The sequence below is a fragment of the Gracilinanus agilis genome, chromosome 4 (genome assembly GCF_016433145.1).
Source record: "Gracilinanus agilis isolate LMUSP501 chromosome 4, AgileGrace, whole genome shotgun sequence".
Taxonomy (NCBI): Eukaryota; Metazoa; Chordata; class Mammalia; order Didelphimorphia; family Didelphidae; genus Gracilinanus; species Gracilinanus agilis.
In genome coordinates, this window is record NC_058133.1 from 274,753,570 (window position 1) to 274,775,798 (window position 22,229).

At 41.4% G+C, this 22,229-nt stretch overlaps 1 protein-coding gene across 2 annotated transcripts in view; it reads right to left on the minus strand.

Annotated features, from left to right (window-relative positions):
- Nucleotides 1-3,728: 3,728 nt before the first annotated feature.
- Nucleotides 3,729-22,229, minus strand: part of TRERF1 (transcriptional regulating factor 1) — a 56,460-nt gene continuing 37,959 nt past the window's right edge. For both annotated transcript variants that reach the window (XM_044672545.1, XM_044672544.1), the window contains exons 10-14: nucleotides 20,135-20,223; nucleotides 18,369-18,482; nucleotides 12,729-12,929; nucleotides 8,468-8,676; nucleotides 3,729-4,997 (exon numbers count right to left, since the gene is read on the minus strand). In XM_044672545.1, the coding sequence (XP_044528480.1) occupies nucleotides 4,679-4,997; nucleotides 8,468-8,676; nucleotides 12,729-12,929; nucleotides 18,369-18,482; nucleotides 20,135-20,223 (932 nt within the window). In that variant the 3' untranslated portion in view covers nucleotides 3,729-4,678. The remainder of the gene's footprint in view (nucleotides 4,998-8,467; nucleotides 8,677-12,728; nucleotides 12,930-18,368; nucleotides 18,483-20,134; nucleotides 20,224-22,229) is intronic.

Here is a 22,229-nt window from a genome sequence, read left to right on the forward strand (position 1 = left end):
AATGGTAAACCACTCCAGTCTTCTTGCCAAGAAAACGCCATGGATACAATTCAACAACAACCAATGGTGAGGAACTTTCCTCTGATGTTAAACCTAAGGTCTGCTCCTTAGTAACTTCTGTTCGTTATCCCTGGTTCTGCCTTTTGGGACAAACAGAACACAACTATTCCCTTCTCTATATTACAGACCTCAAAACACTTCAAGATGACTATCATGCTCCCCTGAGTTTTCCCTTCTTCAGGCTAAACATGCCCCATTCCTTCAACCGATCCCAACTAAAATCTCACCTCCTACAGAAAGCTTTCCCTAACCCCTCTGAATGCTAGTGCCTTCTTTCTGTTAATAATTTCCTATTTATCTTGTATAGCTAACTTCCCATATACAGAAAGTTCTTTTTTTCCACATAAATCTGCATTATTCAAATTCAACTTCACATAAAGAAATCTACTTTCCAAAAAAACCCCAAAAAACCCAAACCTCTCTTCTCTCCTACTCCTCAGCTGAGCCTCCCATCCACCCACCCACCTACCAAAAAAAAAATCTTTCAAGTGAAAGCAGAAGAACAGACTAATGGAGAAATCATTACCTCTGCCACCATCTGATGAAAGGCTTGGCTTGAGACCCTCCATCACTGAGAGAAGAGACTTTTGCCTCACTCTGCCCACCTGCCAATGTCAGCCCAGAGTATGCCAGTCTTTACAGAGCTCAAGTCCCTCGGGGGCTGTGTGCCAGGTCCTCTCCTGTCTGTGTCGATGTCTAGCCACGTGTATCTGCCTCATCAGATGTTCTTCTCCATTCTGACCAGGTCCCCATGTGTCATCTGGCCTGGGGCCCCTTCCTGATCTTCCAGTTTTTGTTTCTCTGTCCCTGACCTCCATGTGTCCTCGAACTATGTGCCTGGCCTCCTCCCTCCACAGGCCCGTGAACCCTTCCTGCCTCCCTCCCATTCCTAAATTTGCATTATGTAAAAATCATATTATGGGGGATAGATAGTAAGGGTTAAAATTTTTAAAAAGAGTGGTAAGGGCTAGACAACTGGGGTTGTGACATATTCAGGGTCACACACCTAAGGAAGTATTTAAGACCAGATCTGAATCTCTGACTTCCCATCTTGAGGTCTGGTGCTCTATCCACTGAGTTACCTTAGCTGCCCCAAGTTATCATTTCTTTAAATGTGGCATCTCTGAAAATTCTATTGCCATTTGTTTTAAATTGCAAAAACCTGTTTCTAGGTAAAAATAAATAAATCTTGAACCTTTTAAGGAATGCACCTTTTTAAAAGATCAGTCTATAAAGAATCTTTATTTGTTACAGAGGATGTTTATATATAACTGCTTTCCAACCTCAACCTTAAAACAAACAAGTTAAAAAAAAAAACCCTTGGCCATTTAAAAGAATTTTGGCTTGTCATAACAAAAATGGAAAAAAAAATCAGGGAACCTCTTTAGCAAAATGTTATTATAAAATTCACTAGAAAACACTGTCCCTTTTTGGCTGAAATGTGACATAAAATTCTTTATTTTTTTCTTTCTTTAAAAAAAAACACACATACACACCAACAGAACACATCACAAAAGGAAATACTATGAATATGTCATACAAAGCGCTTTGGCAATGTACCAAGTATACTGCATGCTGGGAAAGTACAGCCGAACACACCGAGAATCATGAAATCAAACTCAAAAATGGCACAAACCCGAATAAATTACATCTAGCAAGGAGAAGGCATGCAAGCGAGCCGTTGAGAACAGAACATCAGGAAGTAATAACAGGAACTGAACATAACCACAACTTTAAAATGTTGTTTTCCTTTTTAATACATTAAATTTTTTTTTTCAAAAATACTCTTCTTTACAATAGAACTCCTAGAAAATATTTACACCCTTCTGCTAATAAAATATAACAGCAGTTAAATATATCTGAAAATAAGGTGGGCTTTTTTTTCCATAAAATATATCTGTTAACTTTTTCTGTACAAGCTTTCTCAAAGAGGGCTAAATTCACTAGTGAAAACATCTGAGAGTAAACATCAACCTTGTTGAAATCATTAACCGTTAAAGATGAAAAGTGTTGTTTTTGTTTTTTTTCCCTTTTAGAGGGGAGGAAGCCAAAACAAGATATTGATGCAGGCAGAATCATTTTTTTTTCCTTAACAAAAAATAAAAGTAAGAAGGGTAAGTGCATTCTTTTCATACAAATTTGATTCTCTTATGTAGAAATGATCAGGAAATATGAATTCAGGAACCGGACCCATCTGTCTGGGAGGGGAGAATTCTTTGGTTATTTCACATCATTAGCATTATGTGGAACCAAGTGGAAAGTTAAATAAAATTGTGCCTTCTGAGTTTTGTTTCTTTAATGTTGATAATTGGGACACCCTTTAAATAATGCACTCACTAATTTTATAAACTCTGTGTGTTTTTAGGTTTGACAGACATCCTTTCAGATCCCAGAGGCTGCTGTGACCTTAGACCCAGAAACAGAGCCATCTTAGGATCGTTCTACTAAATCTTGCGTCCTAACCACACAGGGGCATAACTGGCCTGGAGGTACCTGTTGGTCAACTGTGACACTCAGTAGATTGAAGATCCTGTAACATTTTCACAACATGGGAGAGACTGCCAGAAATCCCTCAATACATGCAAAAAAAAAAAAAGTTCATTTAAAAAATGGATGAAATCTGAAGTCTCAAAACTGATCTGAAATGGCAATGAATGACATACAACTATACATATATATGCATATATATATATATATATTGAGCAGAGGGAGAAGAAAACAAGGAGATTCCATTTTTTTAAAAGCACAGTTGATTGAAATGAGGCTCATTTGTTCATTTGCTTATAATTATTCTTGCCATTCTCTGAGGTTTTTGTGCACAAGCCAGGTATGAGGCCAAGCTGCCTGTGTGACGATGATGATGATGGGCACTGGCTGGCCTTTTCCTGGAGAGGTGTTGCCTGGGGGGTGTTAAAAGGCCCCTGGAAGAAGTGGTCAGGCCCTTCCCTCCTGAAACCCTCTTACTCCTTCTCTAATCCTGTCCAGTGTCAAGCCACTGAAGGGTCGATCACTCACTAGATTGGCACAAGGAATGAGGGTCCTCGGAGATAAGATAATGAGAAAAGATGGGTGGGGAAGAAAGGCATTCGGGAGCCCCCCAAAAGGTTTAAAAAGTCATACGGTATTCATTTTACAGTGGTTGTCTGAGAACTCTGTTCCCTACCAGATTGGGTCCCAATCCTGGAACCTCCCTAGTTTTCTCCAAGTATAGTGGAAGACAGTTTGTCTTGTCTGAAGTGGAAAAGTATCTGAGCTATATAAACTACTTGCAAAAGAGTTGAAGATTTATTACTTTCAAGTATGCACAGTAACACTGCTGTCAGGGTCAAGGGAAGGGGGAGCCCAGCTGTGTCTTGAGAGGATCCCGAAAGTTACTTTAGGAAATCATTCATATTAAGTACATTCCGGGTCTGAATCCTAGGATGTCATGGCCAAAGGGGTGCATGGAATCGCCATGGGCCTTCTTTCACTCTATTATTTCTCATTTATTACCACTAGTGGGTTTGGCAAACCCCTTTCCTATCCCCTAGCTAGTGCAGAGGTAAACGTCAGTCCAGCATCCAAGTCTAAGCTAAATCCTAATGAGTTTTCACAGTACTTCTAAATGGCCCATGGTCTTATTTTGGGCTCCCCTGAACAGGGGGACTAAAGGGAATACGAGCCTCCAACCAGCTACTTTGTTCCATAAAGCCTGTTTCCTAAGACAACTACTTTCTCGTCTTCCCTACAAATGGAAGACCTGCCCCGCTCCTCTATTGGTGTAACTCCCTTCTTTCGGCATGTAGCCTGGGATCCTCCTCGCCCCGTCTCGCACCACCGGAGGGTCAGGTCACTGAATGTGCCCCTCCTAACTGGCATTTCATTCCCAAGCAGGCTCCCGTCCTCCCATCTCGGGGAATGGCCAATGACTGCCTTATTAAGAACCCGACGGAGAGAAGCCTGAGAGTACATGGCATGCCGATGCCTGTAAAGAGAACCACCGTTGACAAGAAAGGCAGTGGGTAGATGGACCTTCATTCACACAGGTGTAACTCATCCAAGGATGTGTATGAAGGAACAATGACAGAAAAGGGCTCGTTTTGCCCAATTTACGACCCGCTGCATCCAGTTGCAAAGACGCAATGGGTCAGTGGAATATGGACTCTTGCACTGCCCTGGAAAAGCATGGCCTGAGTCCTCAACCTAAATCTGTAGCACCCTCCAAGTGAACATGTGAAGTGACATGTGAAGCTTTGGGTAAAATACAAACGTGATGCCTGAGATTTGAGATATTTCCTTCGAAACACCAGGATGGGGTGGACTCATCTTCAGTAGCTGTTAGGAGTTAACTCGTGAGAACATTACCCAGATGAAACATTTCTTAAAGATATTTGTGCCAATTATTTATTTCCCCCCACCCCCCACCACAAAATTTTCTCTCTCTCTCTCTCTCTCTTTTTTTTTTTTTTAGAAAAGGAAAAAAATAAGGATTTTCTTGTTTTTTAGACCTGAATAAAAGGAACTCCTTTTAAAAACAGGTAGTTTAAAATGGTTGCAAATGAAGCAGGCAGTCATAGATTCCTGACCAGTAAGGATGAGCTCCAAGGGCCTGAACTGCCTCTCAGGGACGTGGGGTTCTTTACAGTTCTGTGTTGGCCTGAAGCAGAGTGGTGTCATCGTCCAAGAGGAGATCTGCGCCCACGACTTCATTCTCTTCCATGACACCTCCCAACTCCTGAACGACATCGTCACCAAGAATGTCCACATCCTCCACGTGTTTTATTAAACCGAGATGGTCCAGGGGAATCAACCCAGGGCCCACTGGCCCAGTAGTCCTCTCGATAGCAGCTGCCATTTCGGCGGCAACTGCAGCTTTCTGGGCTTTTTGTCTCTGTTGTTCCTCCTGTTGTCTGTGGGTCTTCATGTGGGCATTACGGCTTTTGATCTTGAAAAACACCCTGCAACGTCAAAGAGATGGAGATAGGCTCGTGAAGTTCACAAAGACATTCAGTTTTTCCACATCACCCTCTTCTCATTAGAGAGGCATTAAACAAATTATACTATATTAAATATTCTTTTCTAAAAATTCTGAATTCCAAAATCTCTCTCTCCACCAATCACTTAGAAAGCAAGCAATATGACATCAAGTTCACAGAAAGCCATGTAAAATATATTTCCACATTAACAATGTTACCAAAAAAAGTAAAAAATGTCCATGCTTCGATGTACCTAGAGTTCATCAAATCTATCTCTATCTTGATAGCATTTCATCCTGAGAGCTTTGGAAATGTCTTTAATTTTTTTTAATTGATTAATTAATTTAGACTATTTTTCCATGGTCACATGATTCATGTTCTTTCCCCACCCCCTCCTTCCCCACTCCCAGAGCCAATGAGCAACTCCACTGGGTTTTACATGTATCATTGTTCAAAACCTATAGGAAATAATGTCTTGAATGAGGGCAGGTAGGTGGCACAGCAGATAGAGTGCCAGGTCTGGATTCAGGAGGACCTGGGTTCAAATCTGTATTCAAACACATCCTAGCTATGTGATCCTAGTCAAATCACTTAATCCTGATTACACAGCCCTTGCTGCTCTTCTGTCTTAGAACTGATACTAAGACAGATGGTAAGGATTTCTTTTTTTAAAGAAAAGAAATTTTTTCTTTAAAAAGAAAGAAGGGGGCAGCTGGGTGGCTCAGTGGATTGAGTCAGACCCAGAGATGAGAGGTCCTGGGTTCAAATGTGAGGTCAGATACTTCCTAGCTGTGTGACCCTGGTCAAGTCACTTAACCCCCATTGCCTAGCCCTTACCACTCTTCTGCCTTAGAACTGATACCCAGTATTGAGTCTAAGATGAAAGGTATGGGCTTTTTAAAAAAAAAAAAAGAAAGAAAATAAATATCGATTATTCTATTGATTAGAGTAGCTAAGTCTTTCACAGATGGTCATTAATGCAATATTTCTGTTACTGTGTACAATGTTCTGGTTTGCTCACTTTGCATCAGTTCATATGTGTCTTCCCACATTTTTTGGAAACCATTCTCCTCACTATTTCCAGTAATAGCCCAACAACAATCATATACCCTAACTTGTTCAATCATTTTCCAAGCAAGAAGACTGCTGTGAGAAGAATATTGCATCTACTACAGAGTCATAGGTCTAGAGGTGGAATAGCACCTCAGAGGCCCTCTAAGCCAACCCCTTCATTTTACAGATGAGGAAACTGAGGCCCAGGGAGTTAACCGACCTGCACGATGTAACAAAAAACACACTGGCTGAGGAATCAGAGGACCTGTTAATATCCTTCCTATCTTTGTGACTTTAGGCAAAGCACCTTCCTGGACTTTGGTTTCATTTATATGTAAAATGAAGGACCTGGCGGATGTGGACTCAAAATTCTCTTTCAGATTTCCTTCTATGATCCTAAAGACCAGAGATGGAATTGGAACCTGTGGCCAATTGACTCCAGATCCTCAGTTCTTTTCACTGAACCATGTTGCTGGTGCTATTCTGTGGTCAGTGTATTGACTGTTTTTGCTTCGTTGTTTTTTTCTTATTATAAGAAGTTATTAAGAGTCAGGGAATTAATTTAGAAATGACAGTGGATGTCAAAAGAAGAGGAACCAATAAAACTAACTCATGGGTTTGTTTTTTTTGTCATTTTTTTTTTGTTAAAAAGATTTTCCCCAATAGTACTTGAAGTGTTCCTTTAAATCTTGAAACCTGAAGTGTTAGAGATGAAGGCAGCTATCTCAGAAATTATCCTCCACATCAATGAGGAAAGTGAAGGTTCAGAGAGGCTTTGTACTTTGCTAGGGATGCATGTGTAGCTGATGGAGTGAGAAGGGTGTAGAACTCAGGGCTCTTTCTCCCCCAGTTCAGCTGCCTCACAAGATGGGGAAGATTGCTAGCTTCTCTCCTTTGTGGCAGCTTGGGAGAGGAGGTGCTTGAAAGGCCCTCTCCTACTGAGCTCTGAAGTGTCCCCCTTCCATTCTCTTATTATGTCTTCCTCCTCTTTCCTGCCTTTCCCTATAATTAAAGCAGTGGGCTTGCAGGGAGGAGTGGGGACAAAATATGTTGGGAATCAGGGATGGGGGCTGGCTCTGTGTTCAGGGTACACAGTGGTAAGAAAGTCACATCAGAGACAATAATGAAGGGCATGCAACTACTGAAGATCAAAACGAAAATTTTTTTGGACAATGCCACTAAAACTGTCCTTTGCCTCAACCTGGAGATAAGAGAGGACAAAAAGAAGAGGGAATAGTCTAGTCAAGGCCACTACATGTCTGCCATTTTTTTTAACCTTTACTTTCTTTCTCAGTAAATTACCTATTTAAACCAGATCCTTAAAACAACAGGCATTATAAGTAAATGCCATAGTTAGTAATAATAATAAAAGTTGGCATTTACATGGTGCTTTAAGGTTTGCAAGGGCAACTAGGCAGCTCAGGTGATGAGTATGTGACTCTGGGCAAGTCACTTAACCTCTGTTTGTCCAGAGCTAGGTGGCTCAGAGGATAGGGCTTGGAGTTAGGAAGAAAAGTTCAAATCTAGCTTCAGACACTTTCAAGCTGTGTGACCTGGGGAAAGTCACTTAACCTCTCTTTGTCTTAATCCACTAGAGAAGGAAATGGCAAACTATTCCAAAATCTTTGCCAAGAAAGCTACAATGGACAGTATTAAAGAGCTAGATATGACCAAACACTTGTAAAATGGATATAATAATGGCAACTATCCTACAAAGGTATTGTGAGGATCAAATGAAATCATAACTGTAAAGGACTTAGCACAGTGCCTGGCACCCAGTAGGTGCTTTATAAAGGCTTATTCCCTTGTCTACCTCTGCATTAAAGGGAAGAAGCTCCTTATCTTGATTCTTCTTCAGGATCTGGCTTGGTTGTAATTAGATAATTAATTACTTTAAACTTATCTAATATTTAATTAATATATATTAATAAATTAATTATAATTAGATATCATTCATTTTTTTCATTGTCAACGAATATTAATCACATACAATGAGCATTGTGGTAGACCCCAAGAGAAATATAAGGAAGGACGAGTAAACTGTAGTTCTTGCTCTTAGGGAGTTTTTAATGTAATAATGGTGAAATAAATTTGTAGGTAGATGTCTACATAATACAAAATAAGCCATCTTGAAGGAAGAAGGTAGAAGAACTCTTGTTAGTTCAGAAGAAGGAAAGCTCCTAGAATCTAGAAAGACTTCTTGGAGGGGGAGGAGTAGGCATTTGGCATTAAAGGATTTTAGTGGGTGGCAATGGAAGAAATGGGAACAGAATAATCCAAGTATAGAGAGCAAATGTTGAGCAGAGCTTAACCTAGGGTCTTACTGAACAATGAGACCTGAACCCAGGACAATGAGAGGATTCCAGAGGATTCAATCTGTCCATCCTTGTCTTACTTACTTTCCACATTCCTTGCAAGGGAAGACAGTGGTTGGGTCAGTCTCACCACTCGTTGTGCTGTGAGCTGGTGAGCTCTTCACGGAGCAGTACCCACTCTGGGCACCTTGTTTCTGCTTTGCAGGGGGAACTGAGCACCGGGCTTTGGCAACCTGGTTTGTACCACCGTGGATGCGAGCATGGCCGTTCAGTGCCTGGCGAGAACTGAACACCTGGGTGAAAAAAGGAGCATACATTTACAATCCTCCAAATAACATTAATAATAATAATAACTAACACTGAAGGAAATGCAGAGTTTCCTGGAACACCTTTAGATGAAGAAGTTCAAGCCCAAGGCAGTGGAAGGAGCTGGCATGTATTCTGGTCCAGTTTGAGGAGTCTTTCCTCCCTGGTTTTCTTCTCTCAGTCAGGACCAGAGACAGCACCCAGGAGGTTCTAACCCTCTTATCTCCAAAACTTCTGCCCTGGAGTCCTTCAGAATACACAGGTGACTGGCTCCTCCAACCCATTATTTCAGGCAGGTTCCCACACATGTAGAGGTTTTAGTCTCCCCTCCCTAGGCATCATCTGGTAAGGAGGGGAGAATTTTTGTTGTTGCTGTTGTTGTTTGTTTGTTTTTTTAAATGATGGTTAACTCTTTAATTTTCAGATCTTTATTATTTTAGTCATTCTTACTGGAAATATTTCTAAAAGGTACTATTATCTTCCTATCTTAGAGCACATTCACCATTATTTAATCTTTTTTTATTTTTAATTTTGAATATTTTCCCCTACTTACATGTTTCATGTTCTTTCCCAAGGAGGGGAGGTTTTAACTCATTTCTCTCTGAAACTTCCACCCCAGAGGCTTGCCATACTGATTAGTGATTGTACTTCAACTGGCCAACAATTTCAGGCAGGCTACCTCGTCATGCATCATTTTATTCCTTCTCCCCCTGCCAGCATTTCTGCTTTCAGTTCTAGAACCATGATCAAATCAATTCTGCCATTGCTGCTGGGAGGTGTATGTCAATCGACTACCCTACTGCTCTCCTAACCATTCTTATAACTTCCATACCTGCTTTGGCTATCACTTTCCTATGAATATTTCTCCTCCTGTTAGAATGGAAACCCTTTAAGCTTTATGACTTTCTGATAGAGAGGTGATATACTTTGTGAACAGAATGAGATAATTATTTTTGTATGCGGGCTTTGCAAGAATTTATTTTGACTATGCATAACTGTTACAAGGTTTTTGTTTTAACTTTCTCTTTAGTTTTAAAAAATTATATAGAGTGTAAGTTCCTTCAGGGCAAGGACTATCTTTTGCCTCTTTTTTTATTTAAACCCTTACCTTCCATTTTAGAATCAATACTGTGTATTGACTTCAAAGCAGGAGAGCAGTAAGGGCTAGGCAATACATGAAGGTTTAGAAGTAGCTGATATGCACTGAAAATCATTTAAATGAAAATAACTGTTACGAAAATATAATTAGTTATATTGGTGGCCAAGGTCAAATTTTTAATAAAAGTTAATTTTTTTTAAAAAAGAAAGATGGGCAGCTGGGTAGCTCAGTGGATTGAGAGCCAAGCCTAGAGATGGGAGGTCCTAGGTTCAAATCTGACCTCAGACACTTTCCAGCTGTATGACCCTGGGCAAGTCACTTGAACCCCACAATGCCTACCCTTACCACTCTTCTGCCTTGGATGGAAGGTAAGGGTTTAAAAAAAAAAAGAAAGAAGAAAAAGAAAAAGAAATTTAAAGACACAGACAGGGGGCTCATTATTCCAGAACCAAATCACAGGCCCCCAAATGATCTCTATGAGCACTCCAGGTCATTGAATATAAAGAGATACAAGAGCTTGATGCTTTGGATTTTGCTTTAAAATTTTTTTAACCTAACTCTCTGAGAGATAAAGTATGGCAACCTTGAACTGAAGATCATTAGACTTGGGTTCAAATTCCACCTCAGAGATTTACTCTCTTCTATTTGCCCTTAGAGAAGTCACTTCTTAAGTTCCCTGGGCCTCAATTTCTATATCAATAAGATGAGGGGTATGGACTAGATGACCTCTAAAAATTCTTTTGAGCACTAAATCTATGATCCTCTTGCATGTGAATTGAGTGAGATTCTGGTTTAGTATGTCAATAAGAAAATACTTCTGCTTTCATCTAAGGTGGTGATGGTGAACCTATGGCATAGATACCAAAGATGGCACACAAAGTACTCTCTGTGGGCACTCGGCCACCCTCCCTCCCCAGTCCCCAAACCCTACCCTCTGAGTTTATTACTAGAAAGACAGAGGGACTCACTCTGGCAGAGCTGTTTTCCTCCCCTTTTCCCCCATCCCTCTGCACAATAGCCAATGGTGGCTCACAGGAGGCAGAGCTGGAGGGGAGCAGAGTGCTTGGGCATCTCCCTGCCCCCTTTCTACACTCACAAAGGACATTCTTCCCTTCACCTGCCCCTCCACCCAGAAATCCAATGGGAGTGCTTCCTCCCTCCCCTGTGTGGGGTAAGAGGTTGGGGGTGGGGGGATTTAGGGGGAGGGGTGCAGACTGAGCCCAGCACTCGGTCTCTAAAAGGTTTACCATTACTGAAAGGGAGACACAGTTCCTTCTAGCAAGGAGGCTTCTTTTACACCTTAGGAAACCTCACCATCCTGTGTCAGACAGAAGCAAGCATCCAGAAAGACAGACAAGACACCCTGTTCTTCATGCTAGGACAGAGGAGGAGCCAATTCCTTATTCCTAGAGATGTGGAATTGCCCTTCTAGACACAACCCATACAGGAAGGCTCTACCTTAAGGAAACCTGATTTAGGAAAGTGCTCTTCATTCAGACTAATGGTCAGGCCCAAGATAGGGCAGGAGAGGGAGGGAAGGAAGCATTCCAATCACTGACATTTAAAAAATAAGACAAGGCTAATTATGTTTAAATAGGAAGACACCTATACTACTGCAGTTAGGCATTTCAAAGGAACACAATGTAAGTTAATAGTGTGTAATATTAGAGATACTCTGGGAAAAGGAACAGTTGTGAATGTCATATTCATTTTATGTGACATGAATGGTGATGAAAAAGAAGTTTGTTCTGTTAAATCTCATACACACACACACACACACACGTACCATCTTCTGACCTCATTTATACTATTCTGGCTTAGAAAAACTTTTTTGGGGGAAGTGGGAAGGGTAGATAAAGTCAAAGAAAATCGCAGTCAAGTCTATCTAAATTATGACAAATTTCAAATGAGCAGGATTCAAAACATTGAGGAATATCCCCCCACCACAAGTGTACATGGTTGCACACGTGTGCTATAAACACATGTCTATACATATAGGTATAAAATAAAAGCATATTTTGTTATAAACACAAATAGTGTATGTATATGTGATATGTATACATGTGTGTATGTAAGGATGTATATAGCATAATGCGCAGGGCATTCATCTATCAGGAATACTCATACACACATACACACACACACACACACGAATGTAGGGGGAAAAATAGGAAAATCCAGACATATAGACCAATTAAATGAAGGGTTGAGTATATATATTACACTTTACAGAAAGGGTTCCTTTCCAGTTTTCTTTAATATGTGTAACTCCCCTTATGCAATTAACTGTATGCAGCTAGGTGAGCAGTGGACACAACGCTGGCTCTGGAATCTGGAAGACCTGAGTTCAAATCTGGATTCAGACACTTACTAGCTGGGTGACCCTGAGCAAGATATTTCACCCTGTTTACCTCGGTTCCCTCATCTGTAAAATTAGCTGGAGAAGGAAATGGCAAACTGCTCCAGTATTTTTGCCAAGAAAACCACAAAAAGAAACAAAAAGAGCAGAACACAATTGAACAACAAGGGTTAGAAGCCATTGACTAGGGCAGCTGGGTGGCTCAGTGGAGAGAAGTCAGGTCTAGATATGGGAGGTCCTAGGTTTAAATCTAGCCTCAGACACTTCCTAGCTGTGTGACCCTGGGCAAGTCACTTAACTCCACTGCCTAACTCTTACCAATCTTCTACCTTGGAATTGATACTTAGTGTTGATTCTAAGACAGAAAGCAAGGATTAAAAAAAAAAGCCACTAACTACAAAAGATCTTTAAAGTAGCCACAATAATGATCCAGAGAGGCAGGGATTCCACTTGCAAAACTGTGATTTACATCAACTCTTTCTAGGAGCTCCTATAAGCGAAGGCCACCTGCATCTCTCTCCTTTCCCCTCACTCCCCCACCCAATACTAGCTACTCAATTTTAACAATGAAAAACACTTACAGCACCACAGTTTGGCATTTCACAGACAAAGGAGGCGGAGGAGGGCGTAAGGCTCTGAAGCGATGGTAGGTCTATGGGTGCCACAAGTGTGATGGGGGGAGGATCTGGAGACTTCTGCACATCTGGGTCATCGTCCTTTGCAGACTTTCTGTCTTCTTCCAGGTCATCCTCATCTTCTATTTCCTCCTCTTCCTCACTTGTCTGGTCACAAAAAGGCAAAGATAACAAAAAGGAAAGGAAAGGAAAAATGTCATTTTTGTTGAGAAGCAGAATGGAGGTAGCTAAGAAAGAAATGCTAAGCAGCATGTCCCCATCGCCCCCACCTCATTCCTCATCATGGGAGCTCAAAGTCTTGCTCTATAAGCTTGGATCCTACAAAGTTTGGGGACTTTAGGACAAGAAAGATGTTTTTCCCCCCTTCTCTCACTTCTTTGAACTATTCTCAGTAGATTCACATGCTTCAGATAGGGATTTGGATTCCTCCACCTTGTTCAGAAAAGGACCATATAAAAGAACCACACCTGACCGGGGTGAGGGTGTGGGGTGGTTTACAACTGGGTAGCTCAGTGGATTGAGAGCCAGGCTCAGATCCTGGGTTCAAATCTGACCTCACACAGTTCTTAGCTGCGTGACCTTGGACAACTCACTTCACTCCCACTGTCCAGCCCTTATAGCTCTTCTGCCTTAGAACCTAGATACAGAATTGATTCTAAGATGGAAGGTATGGGTTTAAAAAAAAATAAAAGTGACTTGGCCCTTTCATTCTAAAATCTGTATTCAGTGTATAATAAATAGGTGTCATATTTCTTGCTTTATCAATAGGGAAGGAGGAAGGGCATAGTGGGAGAGAATTTGGAACTCAAAATAAAAATTAAATTAAAAACAATCACCCCCTTAAAAATATGTATTGTCTTATACCCAGGTGTATTGGGGAGAAGGGGGGATGATACAGATGTAGTGTGAGCCCCACTAGAGCAAGGATAAGAACCAGATTGAAAAGTTAATAGGGGAATGTCTTTTTTTTTTCCCAATTTTAATTTTAAACCCTTACCTTCTGTCTTGGAATCAATAGATACTGTGTATTGGTTCCAAGGCAGAAGAGTGGTAAGAGTTAGGCAGTGGGGGTTAAATGACTTGCCCAGGGTCACACAGCTAGAAAATGTCTAAGGTCAGATTTGAACCTAGAACCTCCCATCTCTAGGCCTGGCTCTCAATCCACTGAGCTACCCAGCTGCTACCCAGCTGTTCCCACCCTCCCACCCCCAATTAGGAGAACTTTTGGTTAGTGTTCTCTCCTGCCTTCCCTCCCATCTCTACTTGGATGGCCTGCCAGAAGCTGCCTGGTCCTTTTCTGGGACAAATGCTTAGGACTTGGATATCAGGCCTGTGATGGTGGCACATGCCTATCATCTCTGATGCTGGGGATGCTAAGGCTAGTGGACTGCTTAGTTTAGGCATTCTGCAGTAGGCTAAACAGAGTGGGTGTCTGCACTTCTCTGGCACCCATATAATGAGTTCCTGGGAAGAGGAAGCAGCCAGGCTGCCTAAAGGGAGGAGTGATTGCCCCAGGTGAAATCTACCATGCTGATCAATAAAGGGACCAGTCACTATACTTCCAGCCTGGGAAAGATAAAAAGAGCCAGTTTTGAGGGCAGCTACATGACTCAGTGTATAGAGCCAGGTTGAAGAAATAGGAAGTCCTGTGTTCAAATCTGGTCTCAGATACTTATCCGCTGGGTGACCCTGGACAAGTCACTTAACCCCCACTGCCTAACTCTTACCATCTCTTCTGCTTTGGAACACAGCAGATTATAAGATGAAAGGTAAGGTTTTTAAATTTTATTTTTTTAAAAGCCTTTAAGGGGACAGCTAGATGGTTCAGTGGATAGAGAGCCGGGCTTAGAGAATAAGAGGTTCTAGGTTCAAATCTGGCCTCAGACACTTCCAAGCTGTGTGATCCTGGGCAAGTCACTGAACTCCCATCACCTAGCCCTTTCTGCTCTTCTGCCTTGGAACCAAAACATGGTATTAATTCTAAGACACAAAGTAACGGCTTAAAAAAATATCCAGACTTAAAAAATCAAAAAATTTCAAAAAACCTCAAATATGAATGAAACAATATGCTAAATGTAAATTCCATTTCTCACTCACTTGGAATTAATTTCCTTTTCTCTCTCATAAAATATACCAAGTCTTTCTTCAAGCATTGTTTTATTCTAAACAATAAGGGATTAATAAAGAAAGTGAGAATTATTAGATTTAGGCCCAATTTATTTTATTACTGATTTCTGGAGAACTCCAGATAAGTTACTGTCTTATAAGAAGAGGGGGAATATTTTAAATTATTTAAATTTTTTCAATAATTTTTTCTTGTTCTATTTTGGAATGCCAATGCCACAAGGTGGCGATGGTGATTCGAGAAAGATGGTGGGTGGGGAGAGTGGATCTGGGATATACATGCTTTCACATTGTATCCTGTGCTCTAGCCTGAAGTCTTCCAGTATTTGGATAACCGACAGTCTGTCACTTAAAGCAATCCATGCTCAAAGCCTTTCTAGCTTGGCTATATCCTATGTTAGTACTATCTGTGAAGAGAACCTCTGGGTCTCCTAGCTTATGGTAACAGATATAAGAGCATAAAGAAACATTGGATCTAGCTTAATCATTAAACAACCATTATTCTCTTCTGATCATCCCAACAACTCTTTAGAAGGAGGTAGCCTAAATATCATTGCACCAGGAAACCAAGTCCTGGCAAGCCAAAAATGACTTGCACAAGGCCGTATGGGTAGCTTGAAGCAGGGTGTGTGGGAGAACTGATCCCAGGTCCAGTGTTCCCTCAACCATATGACATTTCTTCTTACTATGTGGGGCACCCAGTATTCCAACTTTCTGAATGTATCAGGAACGAGGAGAAGGGATTACTTGGCCCTTTCCTCCAATCTTCTGGAAGTTCCTTGCCTTTGGGGGTGAGGGGAGAGAGAGGGCCATTCTTAGGCATTTCTAGATATTCAAATTGAAAAGGAAGGGCTTCTAAAGTAGAAAGTTGCCTTGATAGAAACCAAGCCTGTCCCTGCAGGGCAGCCAAGTATATTTTCTGAACTATTGAAAAGAGTGATCTACTACCTAGTTTTGGTTCAGAGAACACAGTCTTTTTTCCTCATTCCAATCACCTACGTTTTAACTTCTATTTAACTTCCTTCTTTCCCTTTCCTTTCTCATTTTACTCTCTTCTCATGCCCTATCAAACAATCTTACCTTTGTTCCACCCAGAGGTGTCTTCCTAAGTGTGCCATTGACCTGGGGGAAGAAGGAGGTACAACCCAAATCACCCTTCCCGGCTATTTTAAAGGCAAACTCTGTATAGTAATCTCCCAGGGCCAGAGTCATCAATTCCAACCACCTCCCTCACACCTATCCAGGCCAAAGGGGGAGACACAGGTTTAGGGAAAAGAACTAGACCTGAAAGGAACAACTGAATGAAGAAACTCCCTTGACCAACGCAGGTCTGTACCTTCTGCAATTTCTAGTCTTAGGGAACAGCAATGTCAAACTCAAGTAGAAAGTGAGGGAGAATTAAACCTAACCTATTGACTTAACCCCCAACAAATTCACATTACCTAAGTTTTATCGTATTTTAATTTATTTTGGTAAGAATTTCGCAATTACATTTTAATCTGGTTGGCCTGCATGCTTGACACTTATGATCTGGAGTCCTAAGAGATTAAATGACTTGTCCAGGGTCATACAACCAGGATATTGGATAGAGAGGAAGTGAACCAGGTTTTCCCGACTCTGAGAGCAATTCTATAGCTACCTCTCATAAAGCTACCTCTCCAGAAGTCCTGAAGGACTCCAACTTGAGGCCTTTCACAAACCAAAATTTTCCATTTTCCTTGAGTGACTCTCAGAAGGCTTATGTAGTATTTTCCCCAAGGGCAAGAAGAGACCCGAGTTACCTACACCTCTGGTCCTGAATCAGAAAACTTATCTCATGTAAACTGTTTTATTCTCCCTGAACTCACAGGCCATGCTGGAGTGGGGCCCTCTGGCATAGTTCCACTACTAAAGCCAAGGGTCTGCAAAGGAATATTATCTTACTGACTCCCTTACTCCATCCTTCCATACCAATGCAACCTTCATCCATCCATCCGTCCATCCTTCCCTCCTTTCTCTTTCTTTTCCCTCCCTCCTTCTCTTTCTTTTTTTTCTCTCTCTTTCTCTTCCTAATTTCTCTTCTCTCCCTCTTTTCTTCCCTCCCTCTCTCCCTCCCTTCCTCCCTCCCTCCTTCTTTCCTTCTTTCCCTCCCTCCCTTCCCTTCTAAAACCCTTACTTTCTGTTTTAGAATTCCCCTTGTCTGTAGTCCTGGCTCTCAATCCATTGAGTTACCTAGCTGCAAGGAAGCCTTTCTTAATCCTTTAATCCTAGTGCTTTCCCTCTGAAAATTACTTCCTATTTATCCTGCATATAGCTTGTTTGTACATATTTGTTTGCTTGTTGTCTCCTAGGTTAGACTGTGAGCTCCTTGAGGGCAGGGGCTGTCTTTTGTCTTTTGTTTGTATTCCAGTACTAGTACAGTGCCTGGCATGTACGTGCTTAATAAATGCTCAGTGACTAACTGAAATCAAGAACCTCAAAGAAGCTTATTACTGCCAGCAATCATTATAAGGAAGGTGTCATTGCCAAATGAAATAATATTAGCATTTATTTCCACTATAGACATCTATGTCTACGTATCTATAGGTGGAGCTATAGAGGCTTCATGACTACAGATCGTGTTTGGAGGCAGGGGAAGCTTATACTCTGGTTCTAGGCCACAGATGAACAAGATAATATTTCTGCCATCATGTTATTTCTATAACCTTTGTATGACTTCTGAAGACCCTTAAGAAGGTTTGAAACATTCTGGTTATTATTATAAAAATAGCAAACTACAGGCCTTCAATATATTGAAAAAAAAGTATAAATTAACAGATGACTAAGTTCTGTCCTCCTTAACAACTGGGAAAATAGGCTCTCTTCCCTTTCAAAAGCATGCCATTTTGCTCAGATTTACAGAACACAATTTAGTTTCCTGGAATTATAGGATCATAGATTTAGAGCTGGAAGGGACATTAAAAGACTTCTAGTCTAAACCTATAATTTTATAAATGAGGAAATTGAGACCTAGAGAAATAGGATTTTGCTCATGGTTCACACACAGACAGTTAAGTGAAAGAGGAAAAATTTGAACCTGGGCCCAGTGACTCCCAATTCAGGGCAATTCCCACTGCTACATGTCAGGATCAGGACACAGGAAGATGTGGTCCACCTTGGGGTCAGCTATATTCAGTTGACCCTCCTCTACCCAACTCAAGCTCAGGATGATCTCATTCTCTTCCTGCCTGGTTGTGGGATGGTCTCATGTTAAAGACCAGAGCATGAGAAGATCAGAAAGCAAACATGTTTTCAAAGAAGAAGCCCTTGAAATGAGGGGACTGGGTGTTAAGCTCTGCCTGGACAGGTGAAAGGATGCTTATCTTTTGCTTATTTCATGAATCATACTTATAAAAATTTATAAAAAATAACTCCCAACCCCTTATTCTATGAGCTGGTGGGTAAAGGTGGGAGATGAGAAGGGGAGGGGGTACTACCACTTACCGCGCAATCATCTATGATGTCTGCAAGGCGCGTTCGATGTTTCCGCCCTAAGCGCATGATTTTTTTCCATGTGTAGTAGTACTCAACACATTGGGCCACAGTCTTAGACTTTACCTGGAGGGAAGGGGAAGGATTCATTTAGTCAGACAGACCCTTCTAGTAGTAGATTTTTTTTTCCAACATGTGGTGGGTTTGTTTTGTTTGTTCAAAAGACAAAAAAAATTCCCTTTCTATCAGTTGGAGTGATAGACAAATGGAAAAGAAGGTACGAGCAGCTAAATCACTTGGTCTGGCTCCAAGGAGACAGAGAATTTTATTGCCTCCCTCCCCCTAAATAAAAGCAGATGTGGCATAAGATTCATTGCTCCAGCCTTTCTGTCCATCCTTCTTTTCTGCCAAGTCTGGCTCAGCTCAATGCTTAAAGGAACTGGACATATGGGGCAGCAACAAAAAAAATTTTTTTAATTGAAAGTTTCAGGTACTTCACATCATTGTCAATCTCTCTTGATGTATTAGTTTCCCTAAACTCTTTTTTCCTTTTATTGTTTGTCATAATGGATGACCATGGGTGAGAGAGAGGGAGACACTTCTTGTTATAAGGAATTGCTTTTCTAGGAGGAGTGAAAGAGGGAGATTCTTTGGACTATGGGATGGATCCTGGAAGGGGGGGGAGGATGTTTTTATAAAGGAGAGCTTTTTCTGGAAGGGGGAAAGAGGGAGATTTCTTGTTATATTGGAATTGTTCTCTGGGGAAGGATGCACTGGAAAACACAGGGAATGTAATAACAAATATATCAATAAAAATATATTTTTTTAAAGCCCCAGAAATAGGAAAAGGGCTCTACCACTGAGAGCAAAATGAAGAACTTTGCCCTCAAGGAGTTTCCAGTCTAGTAGATGAAAATAAAATAGATAAGGACAAGATATACCATTACATAATAAGTGCATTAGAGGGATACAAAATAAATGATATGTGAGGTTTTAGCTGGGGATGAGGGGAGTAGGGAGAGGGTCCTGGAAGAGGTACATTAGCATGTGGCTTTAAAGGATAGACAGGAATTTAACTGGTGAAGAGAAGATGGCATTCCAATCATAAGGAGTAGCTTGAGTCAAGGCTTAGAGGCATGAAAACACTATTATGTTCAAGGCACAGAGCTGAACAGTTTTCCTGAATAACAGAGCACAAGGAGGGGAGGAAGATGAGACAAGAATGGAAATATAGGGCAAACTCAGGTGCTAGAAGGCTCTGATGGCCAGGGAAAACAGCATGAACTTTAAGCAAGAGACAATAAGGAGCCACTGAAGATTTGTGAAATAATGGGGTAACTTGACCAGATTTTAGGGAAAGGAAGATTAAGCTGGCAGCAGTAGGAAGAATGGCTTGGAATGGGAGAAAAGACCTTTGGGAAGATCCAATTTTAAAATACCTTCGGTATATATGCCGAGGACCTGTACAAAGTTGGAGATGGGATTGAAGCAATGTTTCAAAAAGAGAGCAGACAGGTCTAATACTTGGTAAGGAAGAAGAGTCACCAATAACCCTGAAGCTTAAAAAAATGGGTAACTGGATGAATGGTGACAGCAAAGACACACAGTAATCTTTAGTCCACACTATATTGCTGATTGATGAATTCATTGTTTATTAGCTGCTGCATTGAGCATTTTTCTTTCAAAATGGGAGCAAGGAGCTCTGCTCACATACACATTAGCCCACATACAGTGGCTTGGTGAGGTTGTTTCATTTTAGAAAAGAGAAGCTTTCTTACCATCTTCTGTACAAAAATAAAATCTTTGCTGTAAGTGGCTAGTGCTTTATTAAATAGTTTTCTCTCTAGGGAGGTCCATTTGTCCGATCCTAAGATAAAACACAAACATCACATAAACATTTTAACTATTTACTGGATGATTCTCTCTTCCCATAAATCTCTCAGTGCTTCCTCTTTATTGGTTATAAACTACCATCAACCATGTGACAGAAAGCAGGAATTTAGAACACATTAATCCACAGTTCACACTGTGGCCTTAAAAATGGCAGCATTTTTTGGAGGACTCCTCCAACCACCTTTCTAAATAAGGAAATCTTCCCTCCAGTTTATTTTTCACAAAGCTGCTTAAGGTGATTTTCTTAAAGTGATGATGATGATGATGATGATGATGATAGCTAACATTTATATACTTACTAGAGTAAGTATAAATATAACACTGATACAGTGGCACTTACTAAGGTAGGTGTATTAAGGTCCTATACGAAGTGCTTGACAATTATTATTTCATTTCATCTTCACAACAACTCTGGGAGGAAGATGCTATTATTATTCCCATTTTATAGATGAAGAAACTGAGGCAGAGGAGGTTGGGTGACTTGCCCAGGGTCACAAAGCTGGTAAATATCTGAGGTTGGATTTGAAATCGGATCTTCCTGACTCCAAGTTCAATCCACTACACCCCTATCCCCCCAAAAGTGAAGATCTAGTAGGGCACAATAGCAGAAGCCTGTAATCCCAGGACCTGGGGGAAACATGCTAAAGGATTAGCTGAGTGTAGGAGTTCTGAACTGGGATAGGGTTAAAGCTGATCAAGTGTCTACATTAAACAGTTTATCGACCTGGGAAATGGAGGGCCACCAAGGGGACACTAAGGAGGAGCTAACCAACCCAGGTCTGAAAAACAGAGCAGGTTAAATATCTAGTGATATGTAGGGGGATCTGGGTAGTCAGTGGCCAGTGGACTTCCTGGCTGATGGAGATCCATTCTTTCCCTCTCATTCCCGCCTAAATCTTACCAATTCACTCCCTTATTCCATAAACTCCAATGGTGCCCTGTACTATTACACATGGAAAAGGAATGAAAAACAATACAGCATTTCTTCTAAGAAAACCCCAAATAGGGTCACGAGGAGTTGGACATGACTGAAAATGACCTAACAATAATATAATAAATAGATGCTTAATGAATGCCAGTGGGTAAACTGATTGATTACTTTGAACAGGTCAGAAGAGAAAAGGTGAGTTTGCAAAAGACCAGCAAGATTCCAGGGCAGAGAACTCATGCAGACAGGCTACATTAAAGGCTGACTCAACTTCCAGAATTCCACCATCTCTACCTCTGTCAAGTCACCAGGTTAGTTTACACCCCTGTGTTTGTGCCCTCATCATCTTAGCCACTCAAATCTTCTACATCCTCTTATTCATCCCGGTGCTGGGCAGCCAGGCTGCTAATATTTCTCATACAGTTCACTGATAACGATGTTGGTTTACCACCACCACCAAATCCAGCTTTTGCCAGCCAGCAGGGGCTGGAATCCCTTAATCCCTTGATAGACATTAACTGGTTTACACCTAACTGCCCTGCCAAGCCATTTCAGGTACCCCCCCCTCACCCCCATGGGTTTTCTTTGGCTTATGGACAGAGGAAAGGAGAGTCCCCAAAGAAGAATGAAAATAAAAAATAACTGGCATTTATAGAGGCGGTTAACATTCCCCGCTGGACACTGGCAGTTAAAAAGCTCTCTTTCAATGTTCCTGGCAAAGGTAGGAGATCACAGCCTCTTCTCAGTGGGTCCAACAAGCCTCTTGCCCTCGATATACTGATGAGTGAAGCCATCAAAAGGAGCCTGCCCAGGCGGCTGTCCGTACCTGGGAAGTGTCAGCGCCTCATGGAGGAATTGGATGAAGTTCAGATGCACTAAGTCTCTTCTGGCACACAGAGGCTTGTTGGCAAGAGAGTGTGAAGTCACAGTGAGATGGTTACAGAGGCCAGCGGCCGGCTCCTCCATGAAGCCATTTGGACGTTCTAGTACCATTCCCCTCCCGGATTCTCCCCGAGCACAGAGCGTGTCCCTCCGGCGGAAGGCAGACGTCT